The 24764-nt window shown below is 47.0% G+C and overlaps 2 protein-coding genes across 7 annotated transcripts in view; one reads left to right on the forward strand and one right to left on the reverse strand.

Moving 5' to 3' along the window:
• Positions 1–3062, forward strand: part of LOC105485721 (RUN and SH3 domain containing 2) — a 70236-nt gene extending 67174 nt beyond the window's left edge. For all 3 annotated transcript variants that reach the window (XM_071077971.1, XM_071077972.1, XM_071077970.1), the window contains 5 exons: positions 188–234; positions 981–1803; positions 1896–2033; positions 2118–2660; positions 2888–3062. In XM_071077971.1, the coding sequence (XP_070934072.1) occupies positions 188–234; positions 981–1803; positions 1896–2033; positions 2118–2319 (1210 nt within the window). In that variant the 3' untranslated portion in view covers positions 2320–2660; positions 2888–3062. The remainder of the gene's footprint in view (positions 1–187; positions 235–980; positions 1804–1895; positions 2034–2117; positions 2661–2887) is intronic.
• A 62-nt stretch (positions 3063–3124) lies between these two features.
• Positions 3125–24764, reverse strand: part of CIMIP2B (ciliary microtubule inner protein 2B) — a 50067-nt gene continuing 28427 nt past the window's right edge. The window contains exons 3-10 of one of the 4 annotated variants that reach the window (XM_071077976.1): positions 12144–24666; positions 10717–11008; positions 4916–8473; positions 4313–4536; positions 4019–4227; positions 3784–3832; positions 3513–3710; positions 3125–3248 (exon numbers count right to left, since the gene is read on the reverse strand). In XM_071077976.1, coding sequence (XP_070934077.1) covers positions 3160–3248; positions 3513–3710; positions 3784–3832; positions 4019–4227; positions 4313–4536; positions 4916–4977 — 831 coding nt within the window. In that variant the 5' untranslated portion in view covers positions 4978–8473; positions 10717–11008; positions 12144–24666 and the 3' untranslated portion in view covers positions 3125–3159. Of the gene's footprint in view, positions 3249–3512; positions 3711–3783; positions 3833–4018; positions 4228–4312; positions 8474–10716; positions 11009–12143; positions 24667–24764 lie in introns of all 4 variants that reach the window. The other 3 variants (XM_071077974.1, XM_071077973.1, XM_024794032.2) reach the window with 3 other exon arrangements.

Raw genomic sequence — 24764 nt, forward strand, 5'->3', positions numbered from 1 at the left:
ATTGGCTTGTAAATCACATGTCCATCTCCCTCCACACATCCCCACTGACTCTCTGGAATTAGGTGAAATGAATCGTGCCATGGAAGGGTGCGTTCACCTATTCTTCCTGTGCCTGACCCCCTGGATCTGTCTCCTTATCTGGCTGTATTCACATAAGACTCAACTGTCTTCACCTGTCTCCCTACAGCATCCGGTCCCTGGAGTTCTGGTTTAATCACCTCTATAACCATGAAGGTAATGCCCAGAACCCTGCAGGTCAAACTCAATGGGTCAGAATTCAGAGGCACAAAAAAGGAAGAGCTCTTTTCATTGCTGGAGGTGGGGAGGGGGACGACACAAGCGTTCATCCTCAGAGCCTCAGGCTTCCACCCAAGGCCTTCCCCAGCCTCTGCTTGAGTTAAAACCTTGGGCCAGGCACCGTGGCTCAGGCCTGTAATCCCAGCACTTTGGGAGGCCGAGGCAGGTGGATCACCTGAAGTCAAGAGTTCGAGATCAGCCTGGGCAACATGGTGAAACCCCATCTCTACTAAAAATACAAAAATTAGCTGGCTGTGGTGGCACATGCCTGTAGTCCCAGCTACTCAGGAGGCTGAGGCACGAGAATTGCTTGAACCTGAGAGGCAGAGGTTGCAGTGAGCCGAGATCACACCATTGCACTGCAGCTTGGGCAGAGTGAGACTCGGTCTCAAAAACAAAACAAAAAACCTTGGAGCCAGCAGGATACTCCAGCAATCTGGGAGTCAGGGTAGCCAGGAATCCCAGCATCTCACTCCTCTAAACTCAGGGCCACCGCCTGGGGTTGGAGGGTTTAGGCACTGCACAGCTGTGGGTGGCAGCGTTTACACTTAGTACATGCAAGTTGACTGGTGCACAGCCTGCGCCGCTGTCTGCCACAGCTCTGCCCAGGCTGTCTTTCAAAGTCCCACTTGGGCCAGGCTCTGCTTCTCTGTGTGGATCAGTCCCTCTCTCTTTTCCCCTAGACATCATCCAGACCCACTACCAGCCCTGGGGCTTCCTGAGTGCAGCTCATACCGTGTGTCCCAGCCTCTTTGAGGAGCTGCTGCTGCTGCTACAGCCCCTGGCCCTGCTGCCCTTCAGCCTCGACTTGCTATTCCAGCACCGGCTGCTGCAAAGTGGGCAGCAGCAGCGGCAGCACAAGGAACTGCTGCGGGTGTCCCAGGACCTGCTGCTGTCTGCCCACTCCACGCTGCAGCTGGCCCGGGCCCGGGGCCAGGAGGGCCCTGGAGACATGGACAGGGCAGCCCAAGGGGAGCGGGTGAAGGGCGTGGGTGCCTCAGAAGGTGGAGAAGAGGAAGAGGAAGAAGAAGAGACAGAAGAGGTGGCAGAGGCAGCCGGGGGCTCAGGGCGTGGCAGGTGGGCCCGAGGTGGGCAGGCCGGCTGGTGGTACCAGCTCATGCAGAGCTCCCAGGTCTACATTGATGGCTCCACTGAGGGTTCCAGGTTCCCTCGTGGTAGCAGCAATAGCAGCAGTGAGAAAAAGAAAGGGGCAGGAGGTGGGGGGCCTCCCCAGGCTCCACCACCCCGAGAGGGAGTAGTGGAGGGGGCTGAGGCCTGCCCTGCCTCTGAGGAGGCCCTGGGCCGGGAAAGGGGCTGGCCCTTCTGGATGGGGAGCCCCCCTGACTCTGTGCTGGCTGAGCTGAGGCGCAGTCGGGAGAGGGAAGGGCCTGCTGCCCCACCAGCAGAAAATGAGGAAGGGGCCTCAGAGCCTTCACCTGGAGGCATCAAGTGGGGACACCTCTTTGGCTCCCGAAAAGCCCAGCGGGAGGCCCGGCCCACAAACAGGTAAGAGCCTGCCCATGGTAGGGATGGAGGCAGTAGGGAGCCTGCTGTAAGCCAGAGCATGGGCAGAGCCTGAGTCCAGCTGCTGTCCCTAGGCTCCCCTCGGACTGGCTGAGCCTGGACAAGTCCATGTTCCAACTAGTGGCACAGACAGTGGGTGCCCGCCGGGAGCCAGAGCCCAAGGAGAGCCTGCAGGAGCCACACTCTCCAGGCCTGCCCTCCAGTCCTCCATGGTGAGCCTGGGGAAATGGAAGGGCTGAGGGACTGCAGTTGGCTTTTGATGGGGTTTCTCTGACCTCCATGTGCTGTTTCCCCAGTGAGGTGCAGGCACTGTGCCACCACCTGGCCACCGGCCCTGGACAGCTGAGCTTCCACAAAGGAGACATCCTACGAGTGCTGGGGCAAGCTGGAGGAGACTGGCTGCGCTGCAGCCGTGGCCCTGACTCTGGCCTGGTGCCCCTGGCCTACGTGACATTGACCCCAACTCCAAGTCCAACCCCTGGAAGCAGCCAAAACTGAGGCCCTGTGCATGCTGGTGGCCTCAGGGACCCTCATAACCCCCAGACTCAGAGCCTGAGAGCCCTTCCCAAGCCATTGGCTTGGCTGCAGAGTAGACTGAGAGCTGGGGCCATGTATCCCTGTGCTGGCACCTGCTCCCTGTGCTCAGTATTAATTACGCCCCCTTAACTGCCCCAGTGGCCTCGTCCAGACCTCCACCCAGGAAAGGAGGGACAGGACGCAGCACTGGGCTGCCAGGATTTCCCTGGCCCGTCTGGGTCAACCTTTCCATGGGTGAAGACAAGCAAGTCCCCCTGGAGGCAGGTGGCCTAGAAAGCCATCTACAGGGTTCCCTAGGCCAGGTGGACCCGAGGTGGGCAGGCCGGCTGGTGGTACCAGCTCATGCAGAGCTCCCAGGTCTACATTGATGGCTCCACTGAGGGTTCCAGGTTCCCTCGTGGTAGCAGCAATAGCAGCAGTGAGAAAAAGAAAGGGGCAGGAGGTGGGGGGCCTCCCCAGGCTCCACCACCCCGAGAGGGAGTAGTGGAGGGGGCTGAGGCCTGCCCTGCCTCTGAGGAGGCCCTCTGAGGTGGAGATGAGGATGGGTAACAGTATTGGGGCCAGATCCCTAAGCCCCCCAGCTGTAAATAGGCTATGGCCAGTGCCTGGTCATCAGAAGAGGGAGGAGGAGCCCAGACGTCTGTTTATGTATTTATTTATTTATTTATTATACCTATTAATAAAAAAGGTGCTCAGCCTCCAGACCATTTTCTCTTTATGCTCCTCCCAACCCACCTTTCTCCCTTCCAAAAGGATGGCTGGGATAGGATGAAAAGGGAAGGGAACTTGATATCCAGGGGCCTAAGCCAAGAGCTGCTTCTGGAAGGTGCTGAGGCCCAGAGCATCATGGGTGAGATGGCCAAATGTGTGGCCAAACTGGAACTTATACCCTGTGTGGCCAAGAGAGTGTCATGTGTAGCCAGTGGCATGGCAAAGCCATTTAATTCTCAGCCAGTTGGCTAGACCTCCAAACGACCCTCTAAAATCTGAACTCCTCACTGGGTAGCTACCTCAGTTTCCTTTTCTGCCTAATGATAAAGCTGAACCACATGATCTGAGCCCTCCCATATCTATTAGTTCCAACCCCCACAAACCACCCCACCCCCATACCCAAACATTCCAGTCCCCAAAGCCTGCCTGGGGGCTCTTCTCACCTGGCACATAGCCCCCATAGTTAGGTAAAAGACCCAGGTTCTGAGGGTATGTCCTGGGAAGTGGGGGGAGATATTTGGGGTCCTTCTGGGCACTGCCTGGTAAGTGCTTCTGCCCAGATTCCTGCAGTGCCTGGTTGCTGAGCACAGGAAAGCTGGAGCCGAAGAGGAAGCGGGCGCGGGGCACACAGCCGGTGAAGCCTGGGGATGGGGACACTGAGCCAAGGCATCCTGGGGCCTCCCCACGCCTCTGATCCTAACCCCCAGCTCTCACCTGACATGAACTTGCGAGGATCCCTGTCATCCATGGAGTAGGGAGAAGCCTGTGAGAGAAGCCCCTGTGCTCTCACACAATCTCCCAGGGAGGCGGAGCTGACAGTCAAGCGCACATCCCCTGAACCCACAGCCACACTACTCATGGCTGCCCCCACCATCCCCACCACTGCCCGACACACAGTAAGGCCCCCACTCCCACCCCTCCACACTCCCCACCAGCTTCTTGGTCTCACTTGTTCCACCACCTCCAGTGCTGGCTGCTCCTCCAGCTGCCCCTCTGGCTCTGGTACCTGGTCCTTCTCTGTGTCCTTTCTTCCCTTGGCCTCCTTTGGCAGCTCTTCACTCCCTTGCTTTCCATGCAAGTGAGTAAAGTCACTCAGAGCCTCGGCCCAGACCTGGCTGCAATTCTTGGCAAAGATGAACTGTGCCCGGGGTACAAAACCTGGGCATGCGGGGACAAGGAAGACTCATTAGTGTTTGGAACACGTGCTCCTGGGAGGGGCACCTGGGCATACCTGTGTACAAACCTGTGTACCCAGGGATCATGCTGGAGCTGAGCCTTTTATGCCCATGCCTGAGAGGTAGGCTCTCCCTGGGAACCTCAGGAGATCTTGGAGGCCGAATGGGAGGCAGAAGTGTGCGGTGGACAGGGGGCCAGGCTAGCCCAGGAGGGTCTCGAAGTAGCTGACCAGTCACCTGCCCATAGGTCTGGCCCATGCTGAACCGAAGTAGTGGGCAGTGTCCAGTGTACCTGCAGCACAGACTCACCCACTCACCAGAATTGTCCTGCCCCGCCATCCCCAGAGGCAGAAGCAGAGACCTCTGGAGCCCTGGTCTTTCTGGACTCAGCAGTGTATACATTTGGAGCAGGCATTTCTAAGTTCTCTGCCTGGGCTTTCGACCATTCCTCTCTGCTGTTACCCTGTTCCCATGGAGAGAACAACACAAAGCTTCGGGGCAGATCTGGGGTCTCACTCGTCCCTTGCTTCTCGTTTTCCATCCAACACCATAGAGACCTCAGCCTCCCGAACCAAGCTGTCCGCTTGGCCCCACGCTCTAAGTAGCTTAATTCCTCCACCTTATACCCCTACTCCCAGCAGCAAGTGGGGAGTTCTGGGTGGGAGTCTTACCCCGGGATATAATGAGCATTCTGAGGGTTGAGCCCTGGTATGAAGGTGCTGGCCACAGCCATGGAGAGCCAGGCAGTTCCTTTTGTTTGCCTTTGAGCCAAGGCTCTGGTCTGTGTGTACCGTGTCCAGGGCTATGGGGCTAGAGGAAGGAGGCGGGGCTAAGGGAGGAGAGAAGGGAGGGGGCACTCGTGTGAGGACAGCCAGGGCCAAGGTCGGCAGAACTGTAGAGCAGAGGCTAGCAGGTCTGTCTGTCCAGCACAAAGGTGGTCCTGCCTCGTGGGGCAGGGCCGGAACCGAAGGAAGCCCTGAGGTGGGAGGTGTGAGGTGAGGGAGCAGAAACCATTTGGGCCACTGAGCTCTGTCTCAGTGACTTCCTTCCTTCCTGAGCGCCTGCGTGAGATGTGGACACTGCACTCCTCGTGAGTCTGGGACCTTGAGAAAGAGGGTCTCTAAGGGAAGCCAGGGCCCAGAGAGGTGAAAGAGGACAGGTGATGGGGGAAAAAAAGGAACCTAGACACCTCTAAAGAGTAACATCGTTTATTTTCACTAATTTAACAAGAGTGGCTTACTGAATACCTGCTATAATCAGAGTCATCCATTCAACAAATGAGCCAGGCTCTGCGAGGCTCCGGCCACGGTGGCCGAGTGTGCACTCCATGGGAGCCAGAAAAGCTGCTGGGGGTTGAGGGAAGGAAACAGGATAAAGTTGTTGTAGGGGTGGGCGGTAAGACTACGGGGCAAGTTAGAATTTGTTTAAAAAAGAAAAAAAAAGATTCCGATTCTAAGAGAAGAAAAAGCACAGACCAGGAAGATGAGATCTCAGAGGAGGGGGAAACATGATTAAAACCCAACTCTGGGCCGGGTGCAGCTACACTCACAGTGTTGGGTCTGAGGTTGGGTCAGGGCCAGGCTGAGGGCTCAGGGCCCACGTTTGAGGCAGAGCTCTGCTCCTCTCCACCTCCAGTGACCATGCCTGCGCTGCCCAAGGACGGCACTGACACCCCAGGGGAATTGCACAAAAGCACTGGGCCCCAAGGCACACATTTCATGTTCCTCACTGTTCTGCCAAGGACGGCCTTAGAATGTGTCATTTAGAGTTGTGGGGACTTAGAGTGAGGGTGGGAGCTGAGGGGCAAGCCCGGAATAGCAGCAGCGTGTCAAGCTTAACAGCCAGACTTGGGATTCTGTGACAGACACTATCACAGCTTATACCTAATTCCTGACCCCCATCTCCTTTCTTCTGAGGAGCCAGAAACTTCATCAGGGAGGCTTGGAGAGCCAGCCTGGAGGAATGAGCTGGATTAGTCTAAGCGTGGTCCCATGATCCTTCCTCCATGACTGCTTAGGCACGGGCTTCTGGCATTCTGGATAATATGAGGGGAAATCTGCTGGGGCAGGGGAGCGTCCTGGGAAAAGTTTCTTTGTTCTTAAAGAAAAGGTTCACATTAAATTAGAGCAAGTGAGAGAGACAGAGATGCACCAGACAAAACGATGTCCATTCCTACTCCTAGACTTTTGGGGGACATGAGGCTGGAACGCTGGCAGGCATGTGGAAGGCTTGTGGAAAGCTAACCTGGAGACAAGTCCTGGGCACATCAAGGATGGATGGTGGAGGAGAAAGGCCAGGGTCCTGAGGGTAATGTAGAGCCATGGAATTAACCAGCCTTTTTATGTGAAATAGTAAATTTCATATTAAGGCCACTTTAAGTTTTCTTTCACTTAGAGCCAAAGGCATCATAGCTTTAAAAAACAAAACAGTCAGGCACGGTAGCTCACACCCTTAATCCCAGCACTTTGGGAAGCCGAGGTGGGAGGATCGCAAGGTCAGGAGTTTGAGACCAGCCTGGCCAACACAGTGAAAACCCATCTCTACTAAAATACAAAAATTAGCCAGGCATGGTGGTGGGCACCTGTAGTACCAGCTACTCAGGAGGTTGAGGCAGGAGAGTCACATGAATCCAGGAGATGGAGCTTGCAGTGAGCTGAGATCACACACTGCACTCCAGCCCGGGTGACAGAGTGAGACTCCATCTCAAAACAAAAGGAAACAAAAAACACCACTAGATCAAATCCTAGCTTCACCAGAGATATGGACTTTGTCCAAATTCATCTCATTGAGCCTCAGTTTTCTCATCTGTAAAATGGAAAAACTAATGTTACCATCTCATAGAGTAGGATATCAGCTAGCTGAGATGATACATAATGAGCAATGACCCCAGCGTCCAGCTTACAGTAAGCACTAACTAAATAGCAGTTCATGGTTAGCATTTGGCAGGAATGGGAGGAAGGAAAAGAGCTGGGAGCACAGATATTAGAGATTCAGGGGAAAGAGTTCATAAAAATGAAAAAGGAAAAGGTTTGAATGGAAGTTGCGGTATACATTAGGATGTAGGGACTAGAACACATTCTGCAGAAAAGACCATGGCGGTTAGAATCCAGGTATGAGTTAAAACATAAGTTAGGAAACATATTAGGATTAGTCTTAGGTTTATGGCTTATGAAGAAACAGCCCTATCCCCTTGGTAGAACGGCCTGTTACTATGATTGTTTCCATCTGAATAAAGAGTATTTCTAGATCCCTGAAGGGTGTTATCTGAGAAAGGAGTGACAGGGCCAGCTGAGGCACCACAGGAATGCTTGCTGCCTCTGTGCCTCCTTCCAGGAACAGGCATCACAGTAACACGACCACAACTTGCTCTGATGGGAGCTGCCACACCCAGTGGCCAGTGCTGGATGTGGCAGTGGAGAGAAATATTTAATTGGAGATTATGAAGGTCCATTAAGGAACACCAGGACAGCGCCCCACTCCGTCCACACAGCCTGCTGGGTCCCCACAATGGCAGCCTACAGCTTTCTGTTCTGCCTTTGATTCTGACCAGGAATTGCTATACAATTTCACACAGATCCCAAATCAATCACTTGATTGTATGTCAACCCTAGGCAAGCATAAATCCCCTCTGCAAAGATGAATAAAAAGAAAATCATAGGACCTTTGAAAAAATTCCTGAAATCAACAGTCCACCAAAATTGAAACAAGAATTGAAAAGAATAAACTCCAAAATATTACATGCAACACAAAACCTTTTTTAGTTTAAAAAATACATGCAGAAGCATAAAACTGCATAAAAGGAAAGCAAGGGAATGATAAACATGGGTTTCAAATGCTCACCTCAGATGGTGGGAAACAAAAGGGGTGGGAAAGGGGGAACCACATAGTTAGATGTATGTTACTGTCAAAGTTTCAGTTTTTGTTTGGGATGGTGTTTTCAAAAATACTTATAATGGGCTGGGTGTGGTGGCTTATGCCTGTAATCCCAACACTTGGGGAGGCTGAGGTGGGTGGATTACTTGAAGTCAGGAATTCAAGACCAGCCTGGCCAATATGGCAAAACCCCATCTCTACTAAACATACAAAAAGTAACCGGATGTAGTGGCATGCACCTGTAATCCCAGCTACTTGGGAGGCTGAGGCAGGAGAATCACTTAAACCAGGAGACAGAGGTTGCAGTGAGCTGAGATCGCGCCACTGCACTCCAGCCTGGGTGACAGAGCATGACTCTGTATCAAAAAAAAAAAAAAAAAAAAAATACTTATAATGCATACATTATAATATAATAAAGTATGAACTAATGATGAGAATGTGTCAAACCAAAGATTATGATGATTGAAATCTATGCTTTTGAGGTCCAAAGAGGTGTGGTGGAGGGAATCCAAGTAGAAATGACAAGGAATTGTGGTATTTGGAGGGATCAAAGGAAAGGAAATGGCCTGGTCTCTATTCTACCTTTTTCTTTCTTTCTTTGAGATAGGGTCTCACTCTATCACCTAAGCTGGAGTGCAGTGGCATGATCTCAGCTCAATGCAACCTTCACTTCCTGGGCTCAAGTGATCCTCCCACCTCAGCCTCTAGAGTAGCTGGGACTACAGGTGCATGCCACCACACCCAGCTAGTTTTTGTATTTTTTTTTTTTTTTTATAGAGATGGGGTTTCACCATGTCCAAGCTGGTCTTGAACTCCTGGGATAAAGCGATCCGCCCTCCTCAGCCTCCCAAAGTGCTGGAATTACAGGCGTGAGCCTGGCCTGGATTTTTTATGTATATAACATTCTTCAAATCCACAACGATCAATATCCATTTATTCAGCCTACTTATTAAATATTTCTACTAGACAGTTGCCTTATAGATCAATACAGACAATGCCTGACCTCAGTAATTGAACCACTTTAAAGAAGAGACAGAGGTACAGAGAAAGGCAGAATAAAATAAATACCACAATGAAGATTTAAACAAAAACAACTGACCTTATAATAGGCCATGAAGAAAAATCTCAAAAATTCCAAGAAGCACAAATAAACCACATTTCCTCACACAAACACAATTTTAAAATTTTAAAATAGGCTAAACCAACAAAAACCTAACATTTAGACATTTAAAAATACTCCCTTGAGCTAGGCTTGGTGGTGCATTCCTGTAATCCCAGCTGCTTGGGAAGCTGAGGTGGGAGGATGGCTTGAGCCCAGAAATCTGAAGCTGTAGGGTGGCGCTATGATCACACACCTGTGAATAGCCACTGCACTCCAGCCCAGGCAACATAGCGAGAGCCTGTCTCTTAAAGAAATAAAAATTAAAAACAAACAAACAAACAAACAAAAAACACCTTAACCCTTGGGGCAAAGAAAAAAATTCAGTTATACACGATCCTTTAAAAATAAATGAGAATTCAATCAAAGATGAATTCAGAGGCAATTTTTAGCCTCAAACACATACTGGCCTCATGATTAAGAATATAGGCTTGATCCGGCCGGGCGCAGTGGCTCAAGCCTACAATCCCAGCAGTTTGGGAGGACGAGGCGGGCGGATCACGAGGTCAGATCAAGCCCATCCTGGCTAGCACGGTGAAACCCCATCTCTACTAAAAATATAAAAAATTAGCCGGGCATGGTGGCAGGCACCTGTAGTCCCAGCTACTCGGGAGGCTGAGGCAGGAGAATGGCATGAACCTGGAAGGCGGAGCTTGCAGTGAGCCGAGATCGCACCACTGCACTCCAGCCTGGGTGACACAGTGAGACTCCGTCTCAAAAAATAAACAAATAAATAAATAATTTTAAAAAAATGAATATAGGCTTGATCCTGGCTCCATCACTTATGAGCTGTACAACCTTGGGCAAGTTAGCAAACCTCTCTGTATCTCTTTTCCCTCCTCTATAAAATGAGAATGCTAATAGTGTAAGGATTAACTTAAATGGTACAATAAAGCATAATAGTTGCTGCCACCTGATAAACTGTCAATATCATTACTAACAAATGTTCTACTGGGAGCTGCTCTAAGAAACAATTGTCTACTTTGGCTGGTCCAAGTAAAAGGAGAGAGCCAAGAATGGAAGGAAGAGAGGATATCTTAAGGATGGATAGATTTCCGGGGTATCCAAGGAAGGAACTGTACAGCCTGCCATATAGCTAGGCCTCATGGAACTGGAATTGAGAACTTGAAAGTGAACAGGAGCTGAGGCAGCTATTTTCACTCTCACCCTGGGGCCACATGCTTCTCTCTGCACGTCTGCTCAACTCTGTCTGTCTCTGTCTCTCTCGCTCCCTTTTCCAAATGGATTTGTCACTATTCCTTTCTACTCCCTCATAACTCTGGTATGCATGTGTTCATCAGGAAATCTCTACACCCCACATCCCCCATCATCTCTACAATAGTGATTTCTTAAGCAGAGTGTGCTGCAGAATTACCCAGAGTTTCTATATCAAACCTATAGAAAAGTTGCAAGACAAATGTAACTTTTACCTAGACTTACCAGTTGTTCACATTTTGCAACTCAGAAGTATAGTCTCCCATGCATCCCAGAAGGAAGGAGAAACAGACACAGGTGAGCATCGTCATCCGGACCTCACTCATCTCTCTCAGCCTGGCCTCACTGCAGACGAAGAGGCCACCAGGCAGCTCGGGAGGGAGGGAGGGCACGTGTGCAGACCATGATGGCTTCGGCCGGACAGGCTGCAGACAGACTAGCCAGGCAAACGAGTCTAAAAGCAACTAGCCAGCTAACTAAATTAACTAGCTAATAACTAAGCAGTCAATTCAAGAAGCTAGAAAAAGAAGAACATCATGAAGTTAACAAATACAGGAGCATGAAACTGATAGAAACCAATAAATCAGAAAACAGAAAAACGATTGAACTGTTATAAGAGCTGTTTAAAACAACAACAAAATAAACAAACCGCTGGCAAAGTTAGCCAAGGGAAAGACTATAAAACTCCCCTAATGGATTGAGGAAGTGGCTAAAAACAGGCACACGGGAATTTGTGGGGTTTGTGTCTCACTCTGTCACCAGGCTGGAGTGCAATGGTGCAATCTCGGCTCACTGCAACCTCCACCTTCCTGGTTCATGCAATTCTCCTGCCTCAGCCTCCCAAGTAGCTGGGACTACAGGCGTGCACCACCACACCCAGCTAACTTTTGTGTTTTTAGTAGAGACAGGGTTTCACTATGTTGGCCAAGATGGTCTCAATCTCTTGACCTCGTGATCCGCCTGACTTGGCCTCCCAAAGTGCTGGGATTACAGGTGTGAGCCACCGTGCCCAGCCAGGAATTCATATTTTAATTACAAAAGAATACTAAGTGAAACTCTATATAATTAAACTAGAAAATGTCAATAAGATTGAATATTGTCTTGGAAAATATAAATTGAAATCAACTCAAAATGATGGAGCATCTGAATAAAATAACAATAGAATTGGGCCAGGTGCAGTGACTCACATCTGTAATTCCAGCATTTTCGGAGGCCAAGGTGGGAGGACTGCTTGAGCCCGCAAGTTCTAGACCAGCCTGGGCAACATAGTAAGACCTCAACTCTACAAAAAATTTTTAAAATTCAGCCAGGCATGGTGGCATGTAGTCCCAGCTACTTGGGATGCTGAGGTGGGAAAATCACCTCAGCCCAGATAGCTGAGGCTGCAGTGAGCCAAGATTGCATCACTGCACTCTAGTCTGCGTGACAGAGTAAGCCCCTGTCTCAAAAAGAAAAAGAAAGAATGGAAAAAGTGGTCAAGTAGATGCCCGTACCAAAAGACCCCTACTCCACTTGATTTATAAAATTAGCAAGAACTTAATTCAAAACAACAAATTCAATACCTAACAAACCTCACACAAGTTCTACAGATAAAAAAAATTCCACCAAACAAAACATCAAACTAGCAACAGCAAAAAAAGCAGGATGCTTACTATCACTGTCTTCTTTCCTCCAATTTATAGCAGATGCCAACAAAGGATCCCAGTCCCCTTTCTGAGATCTTCTAAGATCCTACAAGACAGCATGTTTTGAGTGATTTCTGCCAAAGGTTCAGATGAGGGGAGTGGGGGCAAATGTTCTGCTCTTAATCACCCTTGAATTGACTGACAGCTCAATAAGGGCAGAAACCATGTCTGTCTATCTTGTTCATGATTATATCCTCAGCATCAAGCACAAGTGTCTGGCACACAGTATGAACTACACAAGTCTAGTAATATTGTAAAAGAATAATATACATTAAGACTAGTAGAGCCAGGTGTGGTAGCTCATGCCCGTAATCTTAGCACTTTGGGAGGCCAAGGCAGGAGGATCACTTGAGCCCAGGAATTTGAGACCAGCCTGGGCAACACAGTGAGACCTCATCTCTACTAAAAATAAAAAATTAGCCAGACGTGGTGGTGCATTCCTGTAGTTCCAGCTCCTCAGGGGGCTGACTGAGGTGGGAGGACTGCTTGAGCCCAGGAGGTAAAAGCTGCAGTGAGCCATGATTGTGCCACTGCACTCCAGTTTGGGCAACAGAGCGAGACTCTAAAAAAAAAAAAAAAAAAAAAAAAAAAAAAGACTAGTAGGATTTATTCCAGACCTACCACAGTGATTAAACTAGAAAATCTCTTAGTGCAATTAACATGATAAACCAAAGGATATAAAAGCCATTTGATCACCCTGGCAGATATTGGAAAGGTATTTTATAAAACTAAACATCCACTTGTGATTCTTCTTAAAAAGGACTTTTAGTAAACCAGGAATATAAACATGATAAAGAATATTTGAAATGAATAGCCAATATCAAACTACATCCAGGAGAAACACGAGAGCCAGGACTGAGAAATAAATCTTATCTGTTGTACCAAATCAAATCGGCTATAGTCACTTATGGGAATGTCACTGGGGAGCTTCTGAAATAGGGTCATAGCTTAGCAGGAAAAGGTACTAAGAAGGATTAACTATGTTTGCCATGGTCATAAGATGAATGTTAGCATGTTGGATTCATAGTCCTTCACTTTATAAAAGTCAGAACCAAGACAAGAATGCTCATTATCACCTTTACTATTCAAAGTTATTATAGACAATGCATAAAACAAAAATAACTAATAAGAACCATAAATATCAGAAAGAAAGAAAAGAATTATCATTGGCCTAACTACAAAATCCTGAGAAGCAACTGAAGCACAATGAGAACTAATAAGAGTACTGTATGCGCATCATCACTCGCCATGGGAGAAATGCAAATCAAAACCACAATGAGATACCATCTCACACCAGTTAGAATGGCACTCAATAAAAAAATCAGGAAACAACAGGTGCTGGAGAGGATGTGGAGAAATAGGAACACTTTTACACTGTTGGTGGGACTGTAAATTAGTTCAACCATTATGGAAAACAGTGTAGCAATTCCTCAAGGATCTAGAACTAGAAATACCATTTGACCCAGCCATTCCACTACTGGGGATATACCCAAAGGATTATAAGTCATGCTGCTACAAAGACACATGCACACGTATGTTTACTGGGGCACTATTCACAATAGCAAAGACTTGGAATCAACCCAAATGTCCATCAGTGACAGACTGGATTAAGAAAATGTGGCACATATACACCATGGAATACTATGCAGCCATAAAAAAGGATGAGTTCATGTCCTTTGTAGGGACGTGGATGCAGCTAGAAACCATCATTCTCAGCAAACTATCGCAAGAACAGAAAACCAAATACCGCATGTTCTCACTCACAGGTGGGAACTGAACAAGGAGATCACCTGGACACAGGAAGGGGAGCATCACACACCGGGTCCTATTGTGGGGAGCAGGTAGGGGGAGGGATAGCATTAGGAGATATACCTAATGTAAATGACGAGTTAATGGGTGCAGCACACCAACATGGCACATGTATACATGTGTAACAAACCTGCACATTGTGCACATGTACCCTAGAACTTAAATAAAAAAAAAAAAGAAGAAAAAAAGAGTACTGTAAGATGCTTATTACTTGAAAAATATATTCAAATATCAATAGCTTTATTAGGCAGCATTACCAGTTAGAGGACACATTGGAGGACTCCCACTTCCAGCATTATGGCAGAATAGTTCTGAAGATTATCTGTAGCAATCAACTATACACTACACAGGTCACGTGAGGCGTTGCAGCTCTCACAAAGAAAGGAGTCTTCAAGAACATACCTTCCCCTCAAAAATAACAACACAAAACAAAAACAATAAAATGTAAGGCCGGGCATAGTGGCTCACGCCTGTAATCCCAGCACCTTGGAAAGCAAAGGCAGGCAGAACATTTGAGGTCAGGAGTTCAAGACCAGCCTGGCCAACATGGTGAAACTGGGAAACCCTGTCTCTACTAAAAATGCAAAAATTAGCTGGGGGTGGTGGCACATGTCTATAATCTCAGCTACTGGGGAGGGTGACGCAGGAGAACTGCGTGAACCTGGGAGGCGGAAGTTGCAGTGAGCTGAAACCATGCCACTGCACTCCAGCCTGGGTGACAGAGTGAGACACTGTCTCAAAGGGAAAAAAAAAAAAAGGTCAAACTCATGGAAGCAGAACAGAATGGCCATGACCAGAAGCTATGGAGAGACAGAAAGGGGGAGGTATTCGTCAAAGGGTACAAAGTTTTGGTTATGCAAGAGGAGTAGGTCCTAGACATCTACTGTACAACATCATGCCTAGAGCCTATAGTTAATAATATTGTATTATTATAAAATTTGTTTTGTTTTGTTTTGAGACGGAGTCTCGCTCTGTCGCCCAGGCTGGAGTGCAGTGGCCGGATCTCAGCTCGCTGCAAGCTCCGCCTCCCGGGTTTACACCATTCTCCTGCCTCAGCCTCCAGAGTAGCTGGGACTACAGATGCCCGCCACCTCGCCCGGCTAGTTTTTTGTATTTTTTAGTAGAGACGGGGTTTCACCTTGTTAGCCAGGATGGTCTCGATCTCCTGACCTCGTGATCCACCCGTCTCGGCCTCCCAAAGTGCTGGGATTACAGGCTTGAGCCACCGCGCCCGGCTTATTTTTTTTAATTATATTGAAAAATGTATACCTAAAAATTTGCTAACAGGGCAGATTTTTTTTTCCATTATGCTCTTCTAAGATACTAACAAACCAAAAGATGGTAGATCTTATATTAAATGTTCTTATCACTAAATAAATTGGGCAGCAGGAAACTTTTGGAGATGATGGATATGTTTACGGCATTGATTACAGTGCTGGTTTCTATACTTACCTCCAAGTTCAAGCTGTATACACTAAATATGTATTGTAAGTCCTCAATATTGTCAATAGGTTCTTGGAAACTGCAACTTTCAATGAAATGATGTATACCAAAACCAATTTTACCGTACATTAGGAAAGCATGCAAACTCCACATAGACAGTGGTCCTGGCCTGAATCAACTTTTTTTTTTTGCCCTGGCCTGTAATCCCAGTACTTTGGGAGGCTGAAGTGGAAGGATCACTTGAGCCCAGGAGTTCAAGACTAACCTAGGCAAGATGGGGAGACCCCGTATCTACAAAACTAAAAATTAAATTTAAAAAATTCATTTAATTAAAATTAATTATCTGGGCTAATTAGCGGGGAAAGGTGGTACACAACTGTAGTCCCAGCTACTCAGGAGGCTGAGGTGGGAGGACCGTTTGAGCCCAGGAGTCTAAGGCTGTAGTGAGCTATGATCACACCACCACATTCCAGTCGGGGTGACAGAAACCCTGTCTCTGTAAAAATAAAAAGTTAAAAAAATTATAAAAATAGAATATTTTTTTCTATCAATATTATAAAGAAACAACAGTGAGTGAAACATTATTTGAGAACCTGCTATACAACTTTTTGTATGTCAATAGAGTGATTTTTAAAAAAGGGAAATAATCAGAGGCCAAAAACTAGGCAAAGGACAGAAGGCACTTTTGACGTAATGGCCTTTGCCAAGCCACGTGAACTTGAGAGTTCATTTTCACAGGTTCATGAAGTACAGAGAAAAGGAGATAAAACTCAGTGACCACCCAAGATGGAGAGTCTAACAGAAAACTTTTCCTGCATAAGACTGGCATGCGTAAAGTTATGACCCTTTAGTCTTTTTTTTTCTTTGAGATGGAGTCTCGTTCTGTCACCCAGACTGGAGGGCAGTGGCATGATCTTGACTCACTGCAACCTCCACCTCCTGGGGTCAAGCAATTCTCATGCTTCAGCCACCTGAGTAGCTGGGATTACATGCATCCGCCACCATACCTGGCTAATTTTTGTTATTTACTTTAGTAGAGACTTTCACCATGTTGGCCAGGCTGGTCTCAAACTCCTGACCTCAAGTGACCCACCTGTCTTGGCCTCCCAAAGTGCTGGGATTACACCCATGAGTCACCGCACCCCGCCTTGCCCCTTTAGTCTTTTTTTTTTTTTTTTTTTTTGAGACGGAGTCTGGCTCTGTCGTCCAGGCTGGAGTACAGTGGCCGGATCTCAGCTCACTGCAAGCTCCGCCTCCCGGGTTTACGCCATTCTCCTGCCTCAGCCTCCCGAGTAGCTGGGACTACAGGCGCCCGCCACCTCGCCCGGCTAGTTTTTGTATTTTTTAGTAGAGACGGGGTTTCACCGTGTTAGCCAGGATGGTCTCGATCTCCTGACCTCGTGATTCGCCCGTCTCGGCCTCCCAAAGTGCTGGGATTACAGGCTTGAGCCACCGCGCCCGGCCGCCCCTTTAGTCTTAAAGTGAACTAGAAATCAATCTGACCCCCAACTCTTTCCTCAGGGGACTACAAAGAAAATTGCGTATCTCAAAACTTGGTACCAAGTGGAAAAGGGGGACATATTTCCCCTAAAAATTAATAACTACAAGTTGGCTCATGCGTGATTTGCAGATGGAATTCACTCTACCTGAGTAGTCTGAAATACTATCAAGATAATGAGGTAGGAGGTGGGGCTACCTCCAGAGGCAGGGCTCAGCACTGGACCAAATTGAGGACTAGCTAAAACAGGGATGGGGCAGAAGTGGTTTTCCATATGACACAGCCACCAGTGTGCCATGTCAGTTTACCATTGCCATGGCAACACCCAGAAGTTACCACCCCTTTCCACGGCAATGACCCAATGACCTGGAAGTTACCACCCTTTACATACAGAAATTATTGCATAATCCCCCCTTAATTTGCATATAATTTAAAGTGGGTATAAATCTGAATGCAGCACTGCCGTTGAGCTGCCGCTCTGAGCATACTGCCTGTGGGATAGCCCTCCTCTACAAGGACCAATACCTCTGCAGGTTTATTAGGATATTTCTGGGCATCCCAGATGCCAATCTCACAACGCTTTCTTGGGATGGGTAATTCTGAGATGGCAGGGGGCTTAAAACAACTGTTAACAATTGCACTTTTTGGCTATTTCTTTCTTTCTTTTCTTTTTTTTTAACCTCTTTTGCTCCATACCTATTGTCATAAACTTTAAAGGCCAAATTTAAGTTGGTTCATAGGAATTTAAGGTCCCATTGCTGCTTTCTGTAGCTTCCTCCTAATGTCAGGGGCAGATTGAGTAATAAAATGTAACACAGGAAAGCTTGCCCTTCGGTGGCGTCTGAATCTGCATTAGTATATTTCCTGAGTGCCTCAACAAAATGACCCTGAAACAGAGTGGGATTTTTATCTTTTCCCTGAGTTATTTTTCTAACCTTGTCATCATTAGCTGGTTTAACCACATACTTTTTTCTCCACATTTTTTTCCCCCATGGCACAACAAGCAGACAACAATACGGGGAAGGGTCTCTGGCAAGTCAGGGACTCTACGGTCTCTCTTTGGGCAGTGCTGTTTATCCCCTTCCCTTCCTATCGTCCACAGTCTCCATGTGTTTAGCCACCTTCTCTGAACAACCCTCACTCTTTGTGGAATTTAAGCTTAACATTCTACTGCCCATTTGTGGCTTGTAATCCACTTTTGTAATGCCTTCCTACCTATACTTACACCTTCTCTGCAGGGAGTGGGAATCTAAAAGGGAAAAATAACAAGGGTCTAGTTACTTTCTCTCTTGCTTAGAAAAATTTGTGCCAGTAAAAATCTTTGTTAGTCATGGGGACAATGATGAGTATTCCAGATAACTCACCACTAGGATGCCCTTCAGGCTAATTCAGCTTAAAGAAAAATTCATTTTCTATTGCAACACCATTTGGGTTCAATACAAAGTATAAAACCAACAGATATGGCCTAAACATGGTTCTATATGTTATAATGATATTTTACAATTGGACTTATTCTGCAAAAAAGAAGGAAAATGGGAAGAGGTCCCTTATGTACAGTAAAGGGCTATTATGACCCTTTACTGACTCACATTAGTTAAGGTACCAGAAAGCCATACCTAAGGGATCTTCTTCTAGCTGCTCCCCCTAGAAGCTCTATGCCCTCCCCAGAATCTCCTCAGTCCCCCAATTGTGAGGGGGGGGTCCATCAGTTTTCTAACAAAGGATTCCATCCCAAGGTCATCAGGCACCTCTCCCCCTTTTCCAACTAGTCTCAGCCTATACCCCCAACCGCCCAAGAAAGTAAGCCCAACCAGTACCACCAGGAGTGGGGCTGCCCCTAAAGTCAAACTGTGTCCACTGTGGGAGGTAGCCCATGGAAATGGGGGAACACCTGGAGTGCATGTGCCATTTTTTATGTGTAATTTGGCTTTATACAGGAGAACTTTGGCCAGTTTTCAGAGGAGTTTAAGTTGACCATGTTCTTTGATTTAATTTGTCATGACTTGCAAGTATTGTTGTCTGCTTGTTGTGCCATGGGGGAAAAAAAATGTGGAGAAAAAAGTATGTGGTTAAACCAGCTAATGATGACAAGGTTAGAAAAATAACTCAGGGAAAAGATAAAAATCCCACTCTGTTTCAGGGTCATTTTGTTGAGGCACTCAGGAAATATACTAATGCAGATTCAGACGCCACCGAAGGGCAAGCTTTCCTGTGTTACATTTTATTACTCAATCTGCCCCTGACATTAGGAGGAAGCTACAGAAAGCAGCAATGGGACCTTAAATTCCTATGAACCAACTTAAATTTGGCCTTTAAAGTTTATGACAATAGGTATGGAGCAAAAGAGGTTAAAAAAAAAGAAAAGAAAGAAAGAAATAGCCAAAAAGTGCAATTGTTAACAGTTGTTTTAAGCCCCCTGCCATCTCAGAATTACCCATCCCAAGAAAGCGTTGTGAGATTGGCATCTGGGATGCCCAGAAATATCCCTCGACTCACTGGCCCCTGGGCCAGAATCAGTGTGCCTACTATAAGCAAAAGGGCCACTGACAATCACAGCATCCTAAGCATCCCTGGTGAGAGAGGAAAAGGTTCCCTATCAATAGCATAGCTAACTTCTTCCACTAGCCCCAACAAGCTGCTTGCTCAAGTAAGGTTACTGAAGTTCTCAGCCCCTTGGCCTGACAGCTTCCCACAGTGGCAGATAAGTGGCTGCCCAAACATTTTTCTCTGGTGTCTTGGCTGCTGGGTGAGCTCTCCAGCAGCTCAGGGACTCCAGAATCTCCCCTTGAGCAATGCAGATTACACTGTCCCTTCCTTATTTGATGCTATAGGATCCCCTTCCCTGCCTCTTCCTGTCTTCCAAACCTATCTGGGCAAACAAAATTTGGCTAGGTAGATGGGTTCCAATTGTGTAAATAACTTGAATCCAGTTGTCTTATATAAGTCATTTTATTTAACGTGTTTGTTTAGGTGTATATACAGGTATCGTGATGTGCGTTGTGTCTAGCATGCTATCAAATTGGCTTATAAATAAAAGAGCACTCATAAATAAGACTAAGCTTATTAGTTTGAAGAGAATGTTATATCCTCTAAAATTTAAGAATTTTTTACATAGGTAAATCACTGACGTTCATAGGCTTTAAAATGGTTAAAATGGCTTTAAATGGTGACTATCTTTGCATGGTATCTTGGTTCTGGGAGGTGGGCTAGATACAATTGTTAAAAGTAAAAAGGTTAAGTATATATGAGTGGAATACATGCTTAAATAGTGAGCTTAATGTGAGGTTTAAAATCCTAAAATGGTGGAATGGTTCTCATCTATTGAATGCCACTGTCTGGTGGGCATTTCAGAATTTCTTTTTAACTTCTGTGGGTACATAGTAGGTGTATATATTTCTGGGGTACATGATATGTTTTGATAGAGGCATGCCATGTGAAATAAGCACATCATAGAGAATGGGGTCCCCATCCCCTCAAGCATCCTTTGAGCTACAAACAATCCAATTATACTCTTTAATTTTAAAATATACAATTATTGACTATAGTCGCCCCATTGGGTTATCAAATAATAGGCCTAATTCATTCTAACTATTTTTGTACATATTCACCACCCCCACCCTCCCCCATCAGTTCCCCACTACCCTTCTGATATGGTTTGACTCTGTGTCCCCACCCAAATCTCAGGTTGAATTGTAATTTCCAATATTGGGAGGGGAGCCTGATGGGAGGTGACTGAATCATGAGGGCGGATTTCCCCCATGCTCTTCTCATGATAGTGACTGACTGAATCATGAGGGCGGATTTCCCCCATACTGTTCTCACGATAGTGACTGAGTTCTCACAAGATCTGGTGGTTTAAAAGTGTGTAGCACTTCCCCACTTCACTCACTCACTCTTATGCCACCATTGTAAGATGTGTCTTGCTTCCCCTTTGCCTTCCACCATGATTGTAAGTTTCCCAAGGGCTCCCTAGCCATGTGGAACTGTGAGTCAATTAAATCTCTTTTCTTTATAAATTACCCAGTATAGTTTCTTTATAGTACTGTGAAAACAGACTACAGAAAATTGGTACCAAGAGTAGGGTACTGCTATAAAGATAACTGAAAATGTGGAAGTGACTTAAAACTGGGTAATGGGCAGAGGTTGGAACAGTCCGGAGGTCTCAGAAGATGACACGGAAGTGTGGGAAAAGTTTGCAACTTCCTAGAGATTTGTTGGTTTTGACCAAAATGCTGATAGTGATATGGACAATGAAATCTGAGATGGTAATCTCAGATGGAGATGATCAGATGGAGATGAGGAATGTATTGGGAACTGGAGCAAAGGTCACTCTTGCTATGCTTTAGCAAAGAGACTGGTGGCATTGTGCCCCTGCTCTAGGGAGTCTGTGGAACTCTGAACTTGAGAGAGATGATTTAGGGTATCTTGTGTAAGAAATTTCTAAGCAGGAAAGTGTTCAAGATGTGGCCTGGCTGCTCCTAACAGTGTACAGTCATATGTGTTCACAAAGAGATGGTCTGAAATTGGAACTTATGTTTAAAAGGGAAGCAGAGCATAAAAGTTTAGAAAATTTGCAGCCTGATTATGTGGTAGAAAAGAAAAACCCATTTTCTTGGGAGAAATTCAAGCTGCTGGCTGCAGAAATTTGCGTAAGTAAAGCAGAGCCAAATGTTAATCACTGAGACAACGGGGAAAATGCCTCCAGGATATTTCTGAGATCTTCACAGCAGCCTCTCTCATCACAGGCCCGGAGGTCTAGAGGAAAAAATGGTTTCATGGGCTGGGCCTAGGGCCCCATTGCTCAGTGCAGCCTCAGGACATGGTACCCTGCCACTTCAGCTCCAGCCATGGCTCAAAGAGGCCAAGGTACAGCTCAGGCTGTGACCTCAGAGGGTGCAAGCCCCAAGCCTTGGTGACTTCCATGTGGTGTTGCACCTGTGGGTGCACAGAAGGCAAGAGTTTGAAAGCCACCACCTAGTTTTCAGAAGATGTATGGAAATGCTTGGATGTCAAGGCAGAATTCTGCTGCAGTGGGAGGGCACTCATGGAGAATCACTACTAGGGCAGTGTGGAGAGGAAATGTGAAGTTGGAGCGCCCCCACAGAGTCCACACTGGGGCAATGCCTAGTGGAGCTGTGAGAAGAGGGCCACTGTCCCCCAGACCCCAGAATGATAGATCCACTGACAGCTTGAACCATGTGCCTGGAAAAGTCACAGGCACTCAATGCCAGCCCATGAAAGCCCCCAAGGGGGCTGTACCCTACAGAGCCATAGGGGTGGAGCTGCTGCTGAAGGTCTTGGGAGACCACCTTTTGCATCAGTGTGCCCTGGATGTGAGACGTGGGGTCAAAAGAAATTATTTGGGGGCTTTAAGATTTAATGATTGCTCTGCTGGATTTTGGATTTGCATGGGGCCTGTAGTCCCTTTCTTTTTTTTTTTTTTTTTTTTTTTTTTTTTTTTTTTGAGACGGAGTCTTGCTCTGTCGCCCAGGCTGGAGCGCAGTAGCCGGATCTCCGCTCACTGCAAGCTCCGCCTCCCGGGTTTACGCCATTCTCCCGCCTCAGCCTCCCGAGTAGCTGGGACTACAGGCGCCCGCCACCTCGCCCGGCTAGTTTTTTGTACTTCTTTTTAGTAGAGACGGGGTTTCACCGTGTTAGCCAGGATGGTCTCGATCTCCTGACCTCGTGATCCACCCGTCTCGGCCTCCCAAAGTGCTGGGATTACAGGCGTGAGCCACCGCGCCCGGCTGTAGTCCCTTTCTTTTGTTTGTTGTTGTTGTTGTTATTGTTGTTGTTTTGAGACAGAGTCTCACTCTGTCACCCAGGCTGGAGTCCACTGGCATGATCTTGGGTCACTGCCACCTCTACCTCCCAGGTTCAAGTGATCCTCCTGCCTGAGCCTCCCAAGTAGCTAGGACTACAGGTATGTGCCAACAGTCCTGGCTAATTTTTGTATTTTTAGTAGAAACAGGGTTTTACCATGTTGGCCAGGCTGGTCTCAAACTCCTGACTCAAGTGATCTACCCACCTTGGCCTCCAAAAGTGCTAGGATTACAGGTGTGAGCCACTGCACTCGGCTGTTTTGGCTAATTTCTACCATTTGGAATAAGAGCATTTACCCAATGCCTGTAACCCTATTGTATCTTGGAACGAACTTTTTATTTTACAGGATCATAGGCAGAACAGACTTGCCTTGTCTCAGATGAGACTTTGGACTTGAACTTTTGGGTTAATGCTAGAATGAGTTAGGACTCTGGGGGACTATTGGGAAGGCATGATTGTGTTTTGAAATGTGAGAAGGACATGAGATTTGGGAGGGGCCAGGGCAAATAATATGGTTTGGCTCTACATCTCCACCCAAATCTCATACTGAATTATAATTTCCAATGTTGGGGGAGAAACATGGTTGAATCATGGGGGTGGATTTCCCCCAGGCTGTTCTCATGATAGTGAGTTCTCATGAAATCTGATGATTTAAAAGTGTGTAGCACTTCTTCCCTCACTCTCTCTCCTGCCATGTAAGATGTGCCTTATTTCCCCTTCACCTTCTGCCACGATTGTAAGTTTTCTAAGGCTAAGGCTTCCCCACCCATGTGGAACTGTGAGTCAATTGAACTCTCTTCTTTACAAATTACCCAGTCTCAGGAATTCTTTTTTTTTTTTTTTTTTTTTTGGCAGAGTCTTGTTCTGTTGCCCAGGCTAAAGTGCAGTGGTGCAGTCTTGGCTCACTGTAACCTCTTCTTCCCAGGTTCAAGTGATTCTCGTGCCTCAGCCACCTGAGTAGCTGGGATTACAGGCATGTGTTGGGAACTGGCCCCCAAAATCTGGCCATAAACTGGCCCCAAAACTGGCCATAAACAAAATCTCTGCAGCCCTGTGACATGTTCTTGATGGCCATGACACCCACGCTGAAGGTTGTGGGTTTACTGGAATGAGGGCAAGGAACACCTAGCCCACACAGGGCGGAAAACCACATAAAGGTGTTCCTAAACCACAAACAATAGCATGAGCAATCTGTGTCTTAAGGACATGTTCCTGCTGCAGATAACTAGCCAGAGCCCATCCCTCTGTTTCCTGTAAGGAATACTTTTAATTAATCTATAATCTATAGAAATAATGCTTATCACTGGCTTGCTGTCGATAAATATGTGGTCAAACTCTGTTCGGGGCTCTCAGTTCTGCAGGCTGTGAGCCCCCTGACTTCCCACTCTACACTATATATCTGTGTGTGTGTGTCTTTAATTCCTCTAGCACCGCTGGGTTAGGGTCTCCAAGACAGAGCTGGTCTCAACAAGTGGGGCTCGTACCCGGGTCAAAGGGTTGCTAGAGCAATGGCTGGAGAACATGGAACTAAACTGGAGGACACCCGAGTACTCTTAAGCAATCCCCATAGTGAGTAAGAAGGGGAGCTCAGAAGCATCAGAGTAACAATGGGACAAGTGTGGGCTCTGGTTCGTTCCACCTTGGAACCTTTTCACACTGATGATGAGGAGTAAGGAGAGCATAACAAAGTAACAGAAGAGGTAACAGAGCAGGTTTGTTTGCCACTTAAAGAGGCAAAGGAGGAAGAGGTTCATCCCTACCCTTCTGCACTCCCTCCTTATTTTGAAGAAAAAGTGTGACCTGACCCTCCAGATCTTTCTTTTCAGGACACTGGGTGAAAAGTAGTTGCCCCAGTGACTGTTTGAGCAGCTCTTCGAGCAACTTCTCTCAGTTCTCTTCAGGCAGGAATCCAGCAAGCTAGAAGAGAGGGTGATATAGAAGCTTGGCAGTTCCTTATTAGGATATACCCCCCCAGAACAACAGGGAAATGTTATAGCTATATTTGAGCCTTTTCC

Source organism: Macaca nemestrina, chromosome 14 (genome assembly GCF_043159975.1).
Source record: "Macaca nemestrina isolate mMacNem1 chromosome 14, mMacNem.hap1, whole genome shotgun sequence".
Lineage (NCBI taxonomy): Eukaryota > Metazoa > Chordata > Mammalia > Primates > Cercopithecidae > Macaca > Macaca nemestrina.